Raw genomic sequence first — 19,401 nt, 5'->3', positions numbered from 1 at the left:
GAAATGCACAGTGGCCCTGAGAATGTGGATGGGCTGAGAATGGGAGATGGGGTATGGACTCCAGGCAGAGGGAATATTTTGTTTGTGGCTTATACTTAACTAACCAGCCAACCATATAAAAGTCCATGCAAATTCCGACACTCTTATCGCCCTGTTTTAGCCCATAACAATGTTCAGTAAATATCTGTGAGATGAATAAGAACACAGTCAAAGAATTTCACCCCTGGAAAAAATTATTTCATAGGTCATTTTAGAAATGAAGAAGCGGGAGTCTAGAGAGGTTGGGTTAATTTGCCCAATGCAATGTTAACGTGAGCCTGTAGTGGTTAACAGATTGTACTAAAGGCTGCCGGGAACCAAGGGGAATTGCAACATAGAACAGTATGGTGGGCATCTGTTGTTTTGCCTACCCAGCATTTATTCTCCTCTCTCTGGAAGCAGTGCCCTTATTTTGTTTGGGGAGCCACCAATCCCCTTACTCCATGTGGTCCTGGTGGATGTGAGTCCACCTGGCTTCTGGAATAGCATGTGACCCAAGCCTGCCCAACCACACTCGTCCTCCTAGAGCTATTGAGAAAGAGGCATAATCCTTCCACTGAGAGTTGCTGAGAAAAAAAGATGCAATTCTGAATGATACTATTAGTATCCCACCTAAGATAGCATGATGTAATGAAAGATGATAAGCTACATTTCCTCGGGTAAATTGTTTTAAGTATTCTGGACCTTGATTACTACATCTGTAAATGGAAATAACAATTCCTTACCTCAAAGGGCCGTAAAGAAATAATGTATGTAAAATGCCAGGCACACAGTAGGAGCTCATTAACATTGGCATCTTTTCTTCTCCTTCCAAATAGTGTCAGATGGATGTAGCATTACTGTAATTAAAATGTAAGAAGTGTATTGGCAGACTTGCCTTACAACATATTGAGAACAGCTTTTTCAGTAGCTACCTTATGTGATTTCAGGGAATTGGGGAGGGAAAATAAAATAAAATGCAGCTTGCTTTCCTGGAACAATTCAAGCCATATCCAACGCCTGCCAAGCATAGCCTATAAGTCTATGTCTGCATTCATCTATTATCTCACCTCTATGTAGATAAAGTGGTTTTCCTCCCCGCTCACTGGCCATTTTATTTTTAAAATGGGAACTCTTTTGAGTCCTTGGCAATCATTTAGCTGACAGTTTGGATCATAACGTAGTAATAACATTAGTGAACAGTTGTATGACACTTCCCGCTCTAAAAGCATTTTGCAAATCTGAGCTAATTAGCATGAATGCTAACATGCCAGCTTTTTATGGATTACTATTGCAATTATACTTTGCCTTTTCAAAAAAAAGAAATGCAGTGATTTTTTTTTTTGCCAGAAATGAGAAAAAACAAAATGAATAAGCTGCCTCTCCAATGGATTCAAACACAATGTAGTTAAAATATAAGACAGATGCTTTATTGACTGAATGTTCCTCTAACAACGTTCATGAGACTTTATAGGTATGGCACTACCTGCTAATTGTTTTAGAATCAACAAAGAAAATAAACTATATTCATTGGAGAAAAGGGATTTGTAAACCTAAGACAAGTTTCCAACCTTCAAAATGCACTTTCTACTCATTTCTAGACTTAATTACCTCAAAGAAATAAGAAAATTATTTTTTCTGTGATTCACTATGATTGTGATTCATAAACCAAATGAGAAAATGCCAGTTCACATGGTATTGAAAAATGTCCTGTTCTTTCTATTGTAATATGAAAATGGAATAGAGTCAGTATGGAGTCAGAAAAGACTTGGGTTGGAGTCCCAGGTCTGGTACTCAGTTCTGTGACTGTAACTCCCTGAATCTTGGTTTTCTTACCTCTAAAATGGGGATGATAATACTTACTTTGCAGGATTCCTTGGAGGAATTCCCTGCACTCTTCCTTTTTTTATGCAAATCCAGATTTCCATCTGATATCATTTTCTTCCTTCTGAAAGATGTCTTTTTTACTTTTCTTGTAGTAAATATAGGTTGATCCAAAAGAGATCCTGCCTTCCACAACATCTGGGATATGACAGGTGATCATATTACCCTGATCCACCCTATCTGTAACACATCTTCCTCTCCTCATCTAAAATTACTCTGATGCTCAGCCATAAAAAAGAATGAAATCTTGTCATCTGCAATAACATGGACAGACCTGGAGGGTATTGTGCTGAATAAAGTAAGTCAGATAGAAAAGATAAATGCCATATGATTTCACTTATATGTGGAACCTAAAGAACAAAACAAACAAAACAGAAACAAACTCATAGATACAGAGAACATTTTGATGGTTGCCAGATATGAGGGGGCTTGGGGGAATAGGTAAAAAGGGGAAGGGATTAAGAAATACAAATTGGTAGTTAGAAAATTGTCATGGGGACATAAAGTACGGCATAAGAAATATGGCCGATAATATTGTAATAACTACATATGGTGTCAGATGGGTACTACATTTATCGGGGCGGTTGGTCACTTTGTAAGTTACATAAATGGTAAATCACTATGTTGTACATCTAAAACTAATATAATATTGTATGTCAATTATAATTGAAAAATAAAAAAAAAATTAAAGGTTTAGATTTAGAACACATCTAGCACCAAAAAGTCCCCTATCCACCCATCTCACTTAATAACCTTTCCCCCAAAGGTAACCACTATTCTGACCTCGAATCCAACATCTTAGATTAGTTTTATCTGTTTTTGAACTTCATATAAATAGCGCCATAAGACATGTAAAAAATAAAATAAAATTACTCTGTTCATTCAGTTTATAGGAAAGCTGAGCACTGTAACAAATTAAAATCTTCTTCCCTATATCTGATTTATGTGTTTTTAAATATCTAATTACACTTTAAAAGGATTAGAAATAAATATAAAAGTTCATTTTGATGGGAAATATATAATCACCTGAAAACTTTCCTTTTAACATACCATGAAATCGTAGAGCTCTCTCAGTTAAACTTGGTCATTTTGTCCTCTGTTCTTTGTACAAAATTAGCAAAAGTGATGTGAGGAGATATGACTCTGGGAAGACTGCCTGGAGCACACTTAAATGTCTATAAACTGGCTTATATCCTCTTAATGTGCAGAGTGGTCAGAACCCAAGAACTTGAAACTCACACTACCTGAAAGGCTTGCAAGACTAATGTGGCCACCAGTCTGTCAAATTGTTCCTTGCATTGAGAATTGTGACTGTCTCATGTCTATAAAACTCACATCAATATGGTCAGACCATTCTCTTGTTTCTGTGGGAATATAGTTCACAAAATCTGAAGATTGCTTTCTGACTACAGAGTCAGAACAAGGAGAGTTAAGTATGTTTCCAAGGTAACATACAAGTTTCATGCCATTAGTCATGGTCTTTCACGACCATTTATTCAACAAATATTTGTTGAGTTCCTGATATGCAGCCAACACTGTTATGAGCCATAGGAATAAAGCAATGAACAAAAAAAGTCCCATGGCACTTACATTATCATGGTATAGGTGGTCTGGCTAACAGGATGAAAAAATATTAGAATCTTTCTCTATCCATACTAAAACAGAAAACCTGTAATACTCCAGCTTCCTTCTTCTTAGACATTGCTTGAAAAAGTACTGACAGCATTTACTCCTGTGACTTTAGATGTGTGAATTCATTCAGGCCTGAATGTCTTCCATTGCTTTGTTTATTTAAATATCTCTGCTCTGATGAGGTGATCTCACCACTTTATTTACAGTCCTTGAGGATCAACTATCTATAACCTCAAGAACTGAAAACATTTGTATGTGATACATATATAAACTAGAGAGAGGCTGGTGTGTAGGAAACAATACCAGCTTTGAAGCTGGCTTTGTTTTGAATTCTTGCTCCATTAATACCCAGTTCCCAGTTCTATGTCCTTTAGCAAGTTAGCAACCCTCCTTTAATAGCTTTTTAAAAAAACAGTACAAGTAATATATGAATAAACTTTCATTGTTAATATTCAAACTTTGTTTTATTATTTTAGTAATTACATTACAGTTGATATTATACATCTTTAATATATCAGAGTGATAACATATTCAATTACCACTCCCTGTCTAGAATAGTTATACTACTTCATGTATAGTATAATGATCTGGCAATAATATACTTACATTCCTCCATTTCTGGACTTTATATTATTGTTGTCATACATTTAACTTATATACGTGTTATAAAGCTCATATTTTGTTGCTATTATTTTTGCTTAAACAGTCAATTCTCTTTTAATGAGATTTAAATACTAAGAAAAATTTTTTTATAATTTATCATAATTACCTGTGTTCTTCCTTTCTTTATGCAGATCCAGATTCCCATCTGGTATCACCTCCTTCTGCATAAAGGATATCCTTTAACATTTCTTGTAGTAAAAACAAATTGATGATGAGTTCCTTCAGATTTCATATCTTAGAAATATAATTTGGCCTTCATTTTTGAGATATATTTTTGTTGGTATACAATTTTCTAACCCGATTTTTTTTCCTTTCAGTCATTTAAAGATGTTGATTTAACACCTTCTTGTTTCCATTGTTTCCAACTAGAAGTTTGTTGTCATTTTTATCTTTTCCCTGTGTAGGTAACATGTCTTTATTCTCTGGAGAGTTTCCCTCTTAATCACTGTGATTATGATGGGACTTAGTCTTCTGTCTGGGATGCCTTGAGTTTCTTGGATCTATGAGTTTATCATTTTCCTGAAAGTTGGAAAATTTTTCAATCATTATTTTTTCAAATATTTTTCTGACCCCTACTGCCTACTTTTCAGAACTCCAGTTGCATGTATATTAGGAAGCTTGAAGTTGTCCTACAGCTCATTGATTGTCTATTTCTTAATTTTTAAAATTTCTCTCTGTGTTTCATTTTGGATAGTTCTTTTGTTGCACATTTAAGTTCACAAATCCTTCCTTTTTCAATGCTTAATTTTCCATTAATCCAACTCAGTGTATTTTTCATTTCAGGCATTGTAGTTTTTATCTCTGGAAATTCAGTTTCATTCTTTTTATATTTTTCGTGCCTCTACTTTTTGAATACATAGAATACAGTCATAACAACTGTTTTAGTGTGCTAACTTTAACATCCATGTCAGTACTAGGTGGGTTTCAATTGATTGATTTTTCTTATTATGGATCATATTTCCCTACTCCTTTGCATGCCTGGTAATTGGATGTCAAACACTGTGAATTTTGTCTTGTTGTGTGCGGGATATTTTTGTATTCCTATAAATATTTGGAGGATATTTATATATCCCTTGTGGTGGGGGGAGGGGTGGGCAGTGGAGATACAATTACATTTACCTGGAAACAGTTTTATCCTTTCACATCTTATATTTAAGATTTGGTAGGCAGTACCAGAGCGGTGCTTTACCTAGAGTGAATTATTCTCAACTGCTTTCACAATACTCGTCTGAGTTATTTATCAAATGCCCCATGAATCATGAGTTTATTCCAATCCGGCCAGTTTATTCCAATCCTGGCTCTGCGTGAGTATTAGGCACTGCACTATTCCTTCCAATGTTTTTCCATTGGTTGTTCCTTTCATTTAGGGAAGAGGGTCTTCTATTTTGTATTCCCCAGAGTCTAGAGCATTGCTCTCAAATTTTGACTGATCAATATCATCCTCAAAAATGTGGTGCAGGAGAAGGTTCATTCTGGGATGAGTGCCCCTCTTTGTGGTCCCACAAGAGCCTGTAACTGCTCTATAGCAGAAATTATAGTATCATCTTGAAATTGCATGTTTGATAGACTTCATGAGGGCAGAGACTGAGTTTGTCTTGTTCAGTGCCATTTCTCCAGTTCTGAGCAGTAGGAGTGCAACAAGTGATTGTGAAACATAAATTCTGAATTCTTCATTCTGTTTCCAAACTGCTTGGTGAGAAAATTGGTCTTTAAACAAGTCACAGAGTGCAGACCTCTAGAATAGGAAATTTTAAATAGACCAGGTCTGACTTTGAGGCTTTAATCCTAACCTGGCAGGTCTAGGATAGGATTATAAACCTAGACCCTTATAAGCTTGTTTCACAAAGAGCCAACTAACAAGGAGCATATAGGAGGAGACTTCAGACTAGTCTAAAGGTCTTAGGGGGCATATTTGAATTCCGTGCAGGCCTTTCCTTCCTTACAATTATATTTTAATGCCTGCTGATGCTGACATTGGGCCAGAAAGCCTTCAGTACAGCACTGCGGGAGACACTGTTCACAGGTATTTTGTTTATGATCTAGGAGGCATTTGATACCATGCATATGTAGCCAGTACTACCAAGGTTCCCATCCTGGCCTGCTATGGAAAGATCAATGGAAAGCATCTCTATTCTATATTTTCTTTTGAATATCTGGCCATATACATCTTTCTAACTTTAAACCTTTCTAAGCTGTAAACCAAATTCAACAAACATCTTAGAATTCCTACTCCATGTCAGGCATTCCAGTTACCACTGGAACTGGTCACTGGATAAGCCCTTTAACAACAGAAACAGCACCCCCAAGGTGGCCTAAGGATGGAACAATATTCAGATTCTGAGCACTGGATCTCCCTCTTTACAAATCTTTTTCTCCATCCTTTGCCATCACATTCATAATACAGCTCATCTTATGCCCTGAGCAAAAACAAAAGTGAGATGGAACAGATTGAGAAGTGTAGGGAGTGAATTCATTCCACTGATTCATTCATTCATTCATTCATCAGTTCAATATTTATTGAGCACCTACTATGTGTCAGACTCCAGGCTGAATGTCGGTAGTATAAGGACTAGCAGACATAGCCTTTGTCCTTAAAGAATTCACAGTCCTGTGGTAGAGGAAGACAAGTGAAGAACAGTTACAATAATGTGAGTGAGGGGTGCTAAGGTAGAATACATAAAGCTAATATCTAATTTTTTGAAAGAACATACATTCTTTGAGAGAAATTGTTTATCTTTCACAGTTCCCAACAACATAATTTGTAGAAGGTGAGCACTCCTTAAAGAGCCAAGAACCCTGGATATCCTTTGTCTTTGACTAGCTGTATATCCTTTGACAGTCATTTCAGCTTTCTGAGCCTGTTTCCTATCTATAAAGTGTAACTGATGATACCAGTCCTGCCTACCTCGCCAGGTTATTGTAAAGATCAATGGTCATGGGACTTTTTAATTAATTATAAAGACCTCTAAAAAATAAAATATGCAATCGTAAGTTATATTCTTAAATGTTTTTTGAATTTTAAAATAGAAGTTGTTCAGCACTTCACATAAGTGCTGAATGATCTTGAAAGAAAAAAAGGAAGAAATGAAGAAACAGAAATGAAAGAAAAAACAAATAGGTGAGGGTTCTTCATTGTACTCACTTTCATAGCTCAAAGCAGGTCTGGCTTGACATTTTCCGCATTCCAGATATTTACTAATATTTACTATCATCTCCATTTTACAGATGAGAAAACTGAGGGGCCAAAGAATTTGTCCCAGAGCATAATGTCTTCAAAACTCAAGCCTGGGCCACTTCCCAAGGTCTTTAAACGTCGACAAAAGTCAAAAGGACCAAGCCCCAGAAGACCGTAGGAAACTTTTCTCTGAAAGCTTCGCGTCCCTTGCTTACGGCTGACCGAGGCTTCGACTCCGCCCAGTGACGCATAGGCCCCGCCCCCTGGCTCTCCACCTCTCGCGGGATCTCTCGGGAGGACGGATGGGGTCAGGTCCCATCATGGCGGCTGAAGAGGCAGATGTGGACATCGAAGGGGACGTGGTGGCAGCGGCGGCAGGGTGAGGCGTAGAGACTGGGTCTCGCTGGGATGCGGAGGGGCGCAGATGCGAGGAGAGTACCCCAAAAAGGCCGCGGATCTGTCAAGGGCTAGGGGAGCGTAAGAACATCCGCTGGTTCAGGGTCTTTTGGCGGCCGGGGAGGGGCCGCGCCCATCCCGCCAGTCACCTATATCTGAACCCAGAGGGCGGGTACCTGGGGCTAGTGTTGGACAGCTCTTTCGCCTTTTACCGGGCGGCTCCGACTTCGCCTAGCACATTGCACTCTCTCCAACAATTAAATTCCTTCTTCCATTACCTCCACCCGAGAATCTCTCCAGAATCCGCCCTCTTGCCCCCGCCCGACTATAACTCTAATAAGGGTGGCCTCTGGACGGGACCTGAGTTCAGGCATCCTTGTTTCATTACTTGCAAGCCGTGTGACCTTGGGCGTGTCGTTTCATTTCTGCTGGCCACAGGTTTTCTCTTCCACATAGGGATAGTTGTGAAAAACTTCCTGAGAGGCAGCTTGACTTAAAGGGAAGGGGTAAGGAGTTTTAGAGTTGGACAGCTCTCGGTTTTCCTTCTGCATTGGTTGGCCCTGCTAGTTACTAGCAGTGTGACCTTGGGCCAGACATTTAACTTGTCTCAGCCTCATACAGCTCGTGTAAACTGACGCTCATGATATGTACCTCATACGATTATTGTGAAGTTATTATTGGATGTATTTTAGCATATGGTAGGTGCTCTGAAAATGTTGTTTTTGTTTTTTACCGTTCTGTTACCTTCAGGGATGGTATTGTGAAGACACAGTGAGGGGTCACAATTTATTTAATACCAATTCCTGCATAACAGGCCATTGTGGTTTTAAACAGCAACATCCAGCTTGAGAGATCTAGCCCTTTGGCTCCTTGCTTTCCGAATAAGAAATTGATACATACCATTTTGAAAGTGTGCTTCCAGAATCTCCTTTAGTAATGGAAGAGGCCTGGACTGCTAAGGAATCAAAAGACCTTGGTACTAAACTCACATACATTGCTTGTAATTATGAACAACTTTATTAGGTTAAACCATGTGAAATTGCCAATCTTAGACCATTTTTGACCTATATAAAGGCAATTTCATATAGTCCAACTTCGTTTTAGGGCCTCTGTAATTGCAGAGAAGAGTACGAACCCTGGACTAAGATAGGGGGTTTAAAATTCTTTTGAACTACAAAGTACTGTCAAAATGTGAGAAATGATTAAATTCATATATAGTTATTCTCCCCCAAATCTTTAGCATACCAGTCCAAGCTATACAGATGACTAGGGAGCCTTTAATGACAATCACTGTTTACATTTATGTAGATGAAGTTAATCTTGACCCAGTGCTTTTGCACGCATAATTTACTGCTCACAAGAGTGTGTAAGATAAGTGGACAGGGATACTTATCTGCAGTCTAGAGAGAAATGAGTTGGCCTTGGAAACACTAAAGATTATCTGAGAGTATTGGCTTTCCCCCATTTCTATAGGTTCTTTATTTTTCTGATTGTACTTGGTTTTTCTCTTTTCTCTTTCTTCCTATTCTGTTTGAGCCTTATGTCTAATGGTGGCACGGATGATCATCTTACTCTTATGCAAGGAGGATTTCAAAGGTTATTGGTTCCTGATGCTCAGAGCCATTACCTTACACAACTCCAGGGAACGTCAGTGACATATTCTGGTGTAGGGTGACCCTTGAAATGTGTAGTTATAGCTCTAGATAACATCCATGGAACCCTTGAGGGTTAATTTAAACACACTTTTAATTACAGATGGTCCCTGATTTACAATGGTTCAACTTAAGATTTTTCAACTTCACAGTGGTGCAAAAACAGTATGCATTCAGTAGAAATCATACTTCAAAATTTGAATTTTGACCTTTTCTTGGCCTAGTGATATGAGTGTATGATACTCTCTTATGATGCTGGGCATTGGCAGCAAGCCACAACTCCCAGTCAGACTCTCAAATCACAAAAGTAAACTACTGATACTTTACAGTGAACTGTGTTGCCAATGTTTTTTGGGTATTGTGTTTTGAGCACGTTTAAGATAGGCTAGGCTAAGCAATGATGTTTGTTAGGTGTATTATATACATTTTTGACTTAGGAGTTAAGGAATATTTGTGCTTGCTAAGTGCTACGTACTAAAGTTAGAAGATGGCATTGAAACTTTTTCGTTTCCTTTCTATTTCTTCTACCATTCCCTCTCTTTTTTTTCTTCGGCTGCTCTTTTAAATCAGTGTTCCAAGGGGTTTTGTCCATAAGACTTCTACTTAGTAACTCCACAGTCCCTGGTGATACCACTTCTCAAGAATGAAATTTCTGTCTGTTGGGTGGGACCACATGAAATTTTGCCAATGTTTGGCCATTTTTGACCTACAAAAATTGTAGTTTCATAAGTTCATCTAATAAACATCTAATGCTGATGTTTCCCAAATCTGTTGCCAACCCAAATCTATCTCCTAAGCTTCAGATTGTTTATCCAACTCTGAATCTATATGCACTTGGATATTCAACAAGCACCTCAATCTCAGCTCAGTCTCAGCTTTCCCAACCAAACCTGCCTCTCTTAGGTTCCTAGTTCAATAAATGGCACCGTCCACACAGTCACCCAAAGCATAGACCTACATATACCCTTTTCTAACCTCTTTCCTGCCACTCTTTCTGTTCTATTATTAAGGGTCTGTTGATTCTAAGTATCCTCTCAAATCTATTTCCTTCTTCCTATTCACACTGCTAAATTACTGTTACCTTTTTCTAGTATTTGTATTATCACTCTCTCTTAACTGCTTTTTGTCTTTTTGGCCCCTTCTGTTTTTGTTGTTGTTGTTTGTTTGTTTTTTGAAGTAAGAGTAATTATCTTTTTTATATGCAGTCCATGTTATCCCTTTCAATTTTCAATTGGCTTTATGATAAAATATTCATTCCTTAACTCCTAGAGACCTGTGTGATCCATGCCTCACCTACTTTAATCATTCAATCATTCAACAAATATTGGTTGAGCACCTTTTGTATACCAAGCCCTGGGTATATAGCAGATACCAAAACTTAAGTCCTTCCTCTCATAGAACTAACATTCCTATTAGATAAGACAGACAGTAAACCTTATATTTTTGTCAGATAGAGATAAGTGGAAAAAGATAAAGGTGAGAAGGTGGATGTCTTGTCAGCTTTATCCCTTGTACTTACCCAGGGAAAATTACAAGGTCTGAAACTACAATATCTCAGGTCAGTGTGGATATTGTGTAAGAACTAAATTTGAAAAAGGGAGAAGCAACAGAATTAGCAATAAATTGAATGTGCATTGTGAGGAAATAAGAGCAGGCTCAGATTTCTACCTTGGGCCTCTAAGGTGGTGGAGATGCCATAGACTGAGATAAGGAACAATGGAAGAGTAGCATATTTGAGAGGAAAGGTGAGCTCAGGTTTAAACATGGTAATTTGTTGTACCTATGGAGATTCAGCTGGATGTCCAGATGCATACACCAGAGGTGTGGGTGTGGCTAATCCTTATTAAAGAACACAATGTAAAAATATTTCTGAAGTAGACTTAGAGTGATACCAGTCCCACCACTTGCACCCATGGTAGACCTAGTTAGTTAAGCAAAGGTTTCTTTCTATGAGAAAGAAACAAGTCTCAAAATCCTTTATATCATTTTCTTGGTAGCCTCTACCAAATCAGAGTTGACACATGAGTTAAAATCTTTTTGCCATCAGCAGTTGCTTTTAAGTTATTGTAGATAATCTGTTAACTCCACTGTAGGACTAATTGAAGATTCAAAAATATAAACCCATGTATAGGTTTTTGTAGGCTAAGAAGTACAAAATTCTTACCATTAGAATAGGTCTGAGAAAAGTTAATAACTTAACTAGGAAACTTTATAACTTTAGGACATATAAAAGTAAATATTAAATTTAATTATATCATAGATTTGGCCTCCCAAACCTTAACTATTTAACTATTCAGCCTTTTTGCATATGAGATGAATAGTATGACTTTAGAGAGTTCTAATTACTTCAGTGAAAGGAGTGAATTAACAAAGTTTAATCCCTCATGGACATAGAAAAGACCTCAAGTTAATTTTTTAAATTATATGAGTTATTAGAACGACATCACACTTTCTTAACTCTTCACTGTACTTCCCTTCTTTGAGTATTATATTTTGGTTCTTCCACTATTCTTGGTTTTGTTTTTGTCATTTTGAGAGTGGTGCTACTTATTGTGGGTTTTATGCTTAGATATAGCTAAAAAAATTAATTATGAAGTTGAATTCCAATATTTATATATGGGTACTCCTCAAAAGAAACATGAAGTGTTGGTTCATGGCCACAGAACATGTGTGGCTGCTACTTTGGTGTATTTTTTTGCCTCGTGAAGTTGTTTATTCTTGGGAAACAAAAGAGGTAAACAGACTTGATGTTTAGCAGTTTAAGTAGGGTGGCTTAAAACCACTATATATATCATAAGCTAAAGAGATAGAGTAGGCACTTCTGTAATGCTAAATCTGTTAAGAGGAGAAGGGAACTAAATATTTGCTTAACGTTTCAACCTGCCAGTCACTGTGCGGTGTAAATTATGTCCATTAACTGGTATAATATTACTTTATTATGTATTTCTTAATTATTACAGAAGTGATGAAAATACAGCATCTGTTTTACAAGATCACTATCTTGATTCATCATGGAGAACTGAGAATGGCCTTATTGTAAGTATTTAATGAATCTATATGGTACATTAACCTATTACTCATTACTCAGAGTACCTCCTTTTTTTTACTTGGTGCTAGTACTCAGCAATCACAGAGGTAATATATTGAATGCTTTTCTTAATTTAAAAATAGGAAAAAATTATTACTTTTGACTTTGAAAAATGGCCTGGATTTGGGTACAAGTCATTGCCCTACCACTTATCAAATTTGTGAAGCTGAGTTTCATCATCTAAATAATGGGGATCATTGCAGGGTTCATTTCCTCATTTAACATTTATTGAGTACTTACTATGTGCTAGATTTGAGGGATACAACTATGATCAAGAGAGAGGAGCTTATATTCTAAAGGAGAGTCAGATGATAAACAAGTAGACAAACTAATTATAAATTCTGAAGGACGTAAGCAAGATGCCCACTAAGAGTGACAGGGCGGGGAACCTACTTTAGAGAAAGTTGTCAGTGAGAGAAACCGAGAAAACAACATTTAAGTTGAAATGTAATAGAAAGAGAGGAGTAGATATGTGAAGAGTTGAGGGAAAACACTGTAGGCAGAAAAGATAGCATGAAGGCTCTGGTTGGAAGCAAGTGTCTAGAATATAGTGGGTAAGGGGGAGAGTGACAGCTGTGACATGTGAGAAAGGCAAACGAGAGCTCTATCATATTTATAGGAAGGAAGACTAGAATCAAAGAAACCAGTTAGGAAATATTTGCAGTAATCTAAGCAAGATTTGGTGATGGTGTGCCCTGAGATTGTGGCAGAAATAGAAATGTACAGATTTGAATTATATTTTGGAGGTAGAACTGCTTGGTAGATTGGATATGGGATTGAAAGAAAAGGGAAGAATCCAGGATGATTCTTGGGTTTCTAGCTGGAATAACTTGATGGCTATTTACAAGTTAGAAAGTCAGGGAAGAAGCTGGTGAAGGAAGGTATGTAATGGTATGTTATGTTTTAAATATGTTAAGTGTGAGAAGCCTGCTAGATATCCGAGTGGAAATTTTGAGTGGGCCATTGGAAATAACAGTTTGGACAGAACTTGGAAAAGAGACCTGAGGTGAAAATTTTTGTTTTGAGAGTTGTAAATGATTGTGATCATCAAGGGGAGATTGTGGCTTGAAGGAAAAAAGAATTGTGAATTTTGGAAACAAGCAAAGTATCTAGCAAAATGCTTATACCTAATAGTTCTTCATACATCATAGCCATTATGACTTTATTATGGATAGGAACTTAAGCCTTGGAATCCAGCAGACTTGTGTGCAAAGTCTCTGCTCTTCTACTTGAAATGTTAGCAGTGCTATGGATGCATCCGTGAAGTAATAATGCCCATCCGATAGCATTATCATGGGAATCAAAGACATCTTGTGTGCTTAGTAAATGGTATTATTTGTTATTATTTGTAATCATATAATGTATTTTCATTTACAAAATATAAAAGATAATTTCAAAAAGTAGTAAATAAGAAGAAAAATATATTCTCTTAATAGCCTTGGACTCTGGATAACACCATCAGTGAAGAGAACAGAGCTGTCATTGAGAAAATGTTGTTGGAAGAAGAGTATCCTTTAATGATTATGAGGAAAGAAAAGATTTAAGGGTTAAAAATCTCTAACTGCAAACTTACAAAAGAGACCACTGTTAATTACTAGATGGCATATATTTAGCCCCAGATGACTACTATATAATGTTACCTACCTAGGCAAAACTGCTTTTTATTCCTCTGCTTCTGTTTTACTGCTAAGTCTGAGATATAACTCAGTATTTTTGAGTTTCTGTTGTTAGCCAATTCTTTATACTGTCTGAATATTGAGTTGAAATTATAGAATGTTTTAAGTTAGCCAGACCCTTTAGTCCAAGTACAAGTTCATTTAGTTCAATCCTGCATTTTCAATTGTATAAGCTGAAATCCCAAAATGTTGATTTGTCCAAGGACACAGAACTAGAATACGCAAAGGTTCTTCTCACTTCCTATGCTGCCAGTTTACAGGTGTTACACGGGAGGAATCTAAGTAAAAACCACAAATACAATAGGATGAAGATTTTTCCCCCCAGAAATTGTGAATTCTTATCCCATGGTCCAGCCACTGGCTTCTTGTCCTCATTTCTTTCATCTATATGTGATGTTGGCAGCTTAACTTCTTTGAAACTCAATTTTCTTATATGTAAAATGAGAGGACCAAACAAAATGATTTCTGTTTTTTATGATTTATAAAGACTATCAATACTAGTCTATTAAGTAGTGGTTTGTTTTTAACTCTTTCATCTATATTTCATGGATTTCTACCTCCTTTTTAAGCCAGAACTTTTCTATTCCCCTTATTTCCGATTATCGCTATGTTGATGTCAGAGTGTCTGTATACATTTAATTATTATAGCTTAACCTCTTTTAGGCTTTCTTATTCTCTAATTCTCCCCAAACATGACAGTTATAGCCTATATCAATGCTTTTCAATAGAAAAATAGAGTCAACATATAACATTTAAAATTTTTAGTAGCCTCATTTAAAACTGGTGAAATTAATTTTAATACTATACTTTAAGCCAGTATATTTAAAATGTTATTTCAGCATTTAGTTAATATAAAAACATTATTGAGATCTTTTACATTCTTATTTGATACTCTTTGAAATTCTGTGTATATTTTATACTTAGAGTACATGTCAGTCAGTTCATGCTAGCCACATTTCAAATATTCAGTGTTTACACAATAGGGCTATTGGCTAATGTATTGAACAGTGCAGTTCTAGGTTAATGAATATGTAAGTAGTCACTGGTTCATTTCCAAATTTGGAAACAAAGAGTAAAAGCTATGTGAGAACTTGGAGGACAAGGATAATGTTTCCTTGTTTCTTTGTCTTTGTACCTGGTACTTAGTAAAGTGCCTGACATCCACGATATATAGTTAATATTTGTTGAGTGAGGGCTATCTCAGATTAATCTAAGAGTAGTACAGTAGGCCAATTTTAAGAAGTTTGAGAGGAAGGCTTTCTGGTAGATTTGACTTAAGAGTTTGTTATTTTTATTAGGATAGAGAATAACCCTGAACTCTTCTCTGTTACTTTGAGAAATATGAAAACAAATACTCCTAAATTATCCTCGACAATCAATCAAATTTATCTATTACATTCTCCGTATGTTTTAGGAAAAAAGAATTAAATAAAATATTGAAGATGTTTCGTAGCCACTTTTAAAAAGAAAGAGAAACTAACATGTAGCACACATTTTTTTGCAGATACTGTGTTGTGTGATTTCACATTTAATATTTTAATCCATATAACAACACTGTGAGGTGTAAATAATTTTATCGTTTTTGCAGACCTGAAAAGGGCTTTGAGAGAAATTCATTTAGCTGGGATTCAGATGGCTTTCATGCATATATGAGTGCCTACTTTATGTAAGTTACATAAAAACTTTATTATTATTTTTCAAGTTTCCTTAATAATTACACAGGTATTATTTATCTAAAAAATCACTTCCGGAAAAATACTGGCTTGATCAAAAGGAAGATGATAAAAAATACATGAAGAGGTAAAATCAATTTATAATACTTTTAAAAGTCTGAATTGTATTTTTAAAAACTTTTTCACATACTTCTTTATTTTCTTTTTTTCATGTATTGCAGTCTGCAGAAAACAGCAAAAATCATGTATGTACTTATGTTTTATATTTTAAAACCTTTTTTATTAGTTAAAACATGGGAAAATTGAACAAAAATTATAATTGTCCTGTGGAAAAGCCCTCTTGATTTTGGGTTATTAAAAAATACAAAATCAAAATTTCTTGTACAGGTATTGAAATATGCCCCAAGGTAATTTTATGATGTCATTTATTTGCCAGAATTTCTCTTTTGGTTGGTTCCATCACATTATGGGAAAGATGATTTCCTAGGAATTTGTGGGAGTTTTTTAAAATCTGCTACTTAATATATTAGGAATTGGCTTAATTTCTATTGCCCTATCAGTTAATTTTCAATCATTTCAAACAAAAATTTAATTTGAATTTGTAGCTTTCAAAAAATTAGAGAAACTTAACTATTTTATTTAATGTTTATGAACTTGTAGGTTTATGATCCCTTAAAGGGTAAGGCTTACAAATTTGTATTGGCCAGAAGTTTGAGTACTGAACAGACTTTGGCTTTTGCATTTTGCTAAATTAACAACAACAAAAAATAAAATTAATGAAAAGATTAATAGTTTGTTTGAATTAAGTTAGTGAGCCTCATCACTACTTTAATTTCTTAAGATACTGCAATTTCAAAATCAATAAATATAATGCCATAGTTTTTTGACTTTTCTGGCTCAATATTTATATGGAAGAATCAAAAAGAATATTTCTGGAGCCATTTAAAAATCTTACATGCCTTTCAGGATTTAGAAATGTATTAACATCTGCTACTTCGTGTTCCAGTCTAAGGAAGCCTATTTGCTTGTTACACATTGACTTCCTTTGATGTCTTTTAGTGTTATCTTCACTTAGACCCAGGATTATGTCTTTTGGGGCTCCTATCATCCTAAACTAGAGAAGTATATAAAACAGGGTAAATCTGTCCCTCCAGGTAGAGGCTGCAGCTTTCTTCTTCTTCTTCTCCCTTTTTTCTTTTTTTTAATTCTTAAGACTCAACATATTGAATTTAGCCCATGGCTATCTATAACCTTAGCTGCATAAATATAGAATGTTCCATTTCAGAAATTTTTTTGCAATTCCTTTTTTTCCCTCAGGGTACAATCTCCTACAAAACCAGCCAGTTTCTCAGTAAAGTGGACGATAGAAGAAAAAGAGCTGTTTGAACAAGGGCTGGTAAATAGAGCAATTTTTGATTTATAGTAAAATAATTTTAGAAGCAAATATTGGTAGAATTAAAAGGTTAAATTAATTTGTAGAGTCCAGGAATTTCTTTTTAAGTACAGTGATCACATCTATAGTTTTTCTGTAATTAGACCAATGACGTTGATAGTGTAGGACAAAAGACTTCAACTCATATTTAAGTTACAAAAATGTTAAAATAGACTTGGATTAATATTTTGGATCGTTTTCACCCTTTTTTTATTTTAATAAAACCCAAGAAATTGAGGTATCTCTCTATACATGACACCAACTTCCTGGATTAAAAGGCAAAATTATTTAGTCATCTGATGTTTTCTCTTGGAAAAAAAACTTGTATAATTGGAACTGTCTGGATGATCAGCTGAGTTCTTTTTTATTCAGATATTTGGCATTGTGCATACAGTCTAAATATTTTAGTGGATATAATTGAAGACTAAAAACATTTCTTTTGCATGAATTTTTCACTGAGATTTGTATAAATTTCTACAAGTTACATAATGGAAAAATATGCACACGAATTTCTAATTCTGAAAATACTCCCTAATATGAAGAAACTTTTAATAATATATTCAGAATTTTTTTTTAACTATTAAGAATAGGTTATATCTTTTCCTTTAAGGTACACACTACCTAGTATTATACTAACTAATTTTGAAATTATATGTATTTATATATTACATATATAGAATATTTAATATTTATGTAGGAGTCATAAATGCTAATTGAAATATTATTAATAATGTTTCTGCAGATAATGGGAAATAAAATGTTTGTATTTTTATATTTAGTCATCACCACGATATATATTCTGTGATGTTTTTATATAAATACCTAAACTATCTTGAAGGTTTTATCTCTTCCCAAGGTTTTTCTCCTGTGCTGTTGATGTTTTTTATATTGGTCTTTCAGTCTGTTGTATAATTATCATTTACATTATCTAACTGTAACCATTAATTTAAGATTGCTGACAACTTTGGTATTTTGCCCCTTACTAGAGACCATATACACACATACAAGTGGGTTGTGAATTTTTAGGTTATTACTATTGATATTGATAGTAGTTATGGGGGCTACATCTGTATGGTTGAAAATTTAAAAGGTACCTAAAGTTATAAGGTAGTAAGTCTAACACCTGTCTCAACCTTCAGTTCTCTATGTGTGAGGTAACCATGTTCATCTGTTCTTTGTGTATCCTTCCAGATATATTTGTTCCTAAATAAGCAAAAGTGTATTTATGTATATACATATGTAGATAATCTATCTATATACATTGACAGATGTTTTAAACTTAGAATGTTTTCCTATAAAAATACATGAAGTTATTAGTTGTATTTCAGCCTTTTTAATCTTTTCACATAGTTTGTTTGTAGACTGAATGCTCTCAGGTTTGAGAGAAAAGAATTGTGTGGTGAAGATTTTTCCTTCCTTTCCTTAGGCATAGGGTTCTCCCTTTGCTCTATTTTGAAATTGGTGAATATTTTCTTTGCTCCTCTTGTTAGTGTCCTCTCCTTAATTTTCATAGTGCCCAAGCCTCTACAGTCATACTTTATCAGGATCTTTCCTGTCTCCTAAAGTGCACCATGCTACCAAGTCACCTATTTGACTTTATCCCACAATAAAGATAACTAATTTTTCAGTAAGGTGTTAGTTAACAGCAATATAAATAATTAATTTATACCTACTAGTAATTTTCCCAGAAGAACTTTTCAGTTTTAAGAAAATATACATATATCGTATTTTCTAATGAATACCAGAAATAGTGTATAAATTAAGATTTATTAATTGGGGCAGATATTTGAAGATGACTTGCTACCAAAAGTCAGGACTGCTTGGCCAGTAAATCTGCCCTGGGATCAACTTCCCTGAGTTGTGGCTGTTTTTTTGTTTGTTTTTCATAGCTACTTGGGGAAGTAGAGAGAGAGTATATTTTGTTAGAGATATTACAAAGGAGATTTATGTATGTAGCAAATGATAGACTTGATACCTAAAAATCCCTTTTAGATTAAAATTATATGCATGCCTTTCTTCAGAACACACCAGAGCTCCCTTGGATTCTCAGTTTTTTCTCACCACAGCTTCAATGTTAGCAGATGGACAGCCTTTAGCAATAGAGTTGTGTAG

At 35.3% G+C, this 19,401-nt stretch overlaps 1 protein-coding gene and 1 long non-coding RNA gene across 11 annotated transcripts in view; one reads left to right on the top strand and one right to left on the bottom strand.

Annotated features, from left to right (window-relative positions):
* The window catches only part of LOC107196203, a 12,007-nt gene extending 4,383 nt beyond the window's left edge, over positions 1-7,624 (bottom strand). For 3 of the 5 annotated variants that reach the window (XR_003048539.1, XR_003048540.1, XR_003048538.1), the window contains exons 1-3: positions 7,340-7,624; positions 4,304-4,716; positions 765-878 (exon numbers count right to left, since the gene is read on the bottom strand). This is a non-coding gene — a long non-coding RNA (uncharacterized LOC107196203). Of the gene's footprint in view, positions 1-764; positions 879-1,881; positions 1,967-4,303; positions 4,717-6,726; positions 6,806-7,339 lie in introns of all 5 variants that reach the window. The other 2 variants (XR_001517574.2, XR_001517573.2) reach the window with 2 other exon arrangements.
* Positions 7,625-7,645: 21 nt separating this feature from the next.
* Positions 7,646-19,401, top strand: part of MYSM1 (Myb like, SWIRM and MPN domains 1) — a 33,660-nt gene continuing 21,904 nt past the window's right edge. For 4 of the 6 annotated variants that reach the window (XM_025051928.1, XM_015595215.2, XM_006919257.3 and 1 more), the window contains exons 1-6: positions 7,646-7,751; positions 12,381-12,456; positions 13,945-14,015; positions 15,907-15,984; positions 16,079-16,102; positions 17,175-17,253. In XM_025051928.1, coding sequence (XP_024907696.1) covers positions 7,675-7,751; positions 12,381-12,456; positions 13,945-14,015; positions 15,907-15,984; positions 16,079-16,102; positions 17,175-17,253 — 405 coding nt within the window. In that variant the 5' untranslated portion in view covers positions 7,646-7,674. Of the gene's footprint in view, positions 7,752-12,380; positions 12,457-13,944; positions 14,016-15,033; positions 15,851-15,906; positions 15,985-16,078; positions 16,103-17,174; positions 17,254-19,401 lie in introns of those variants that run through there. The other 2 variants (XM_015595216.2, XM_025051929.1) reach the window with 2 other exon arrangements.

The sequence above is a fragment of the Pteropus alecto genome, unplaced genomic scaffold (genome assembly GCF_000325575.1).
Source record: "Pteropus alecto unplaced genomic scaffold, ASM32557v1 scaffold25, whole genome shotgun sequence".
Classification (NCBI taxonomy): domain Eukaryota; kingdom Metazoa; phylum Chordata; class Mammalia; order Chiroptera; family Pteropodidae; genus Pteropus; species Pteropus alecto.
The sequence above is the reverse complement of the archived record's forward strand: the minus strand, read 5'-3'. Positions and strand labels throughout refer to the sequence as shown.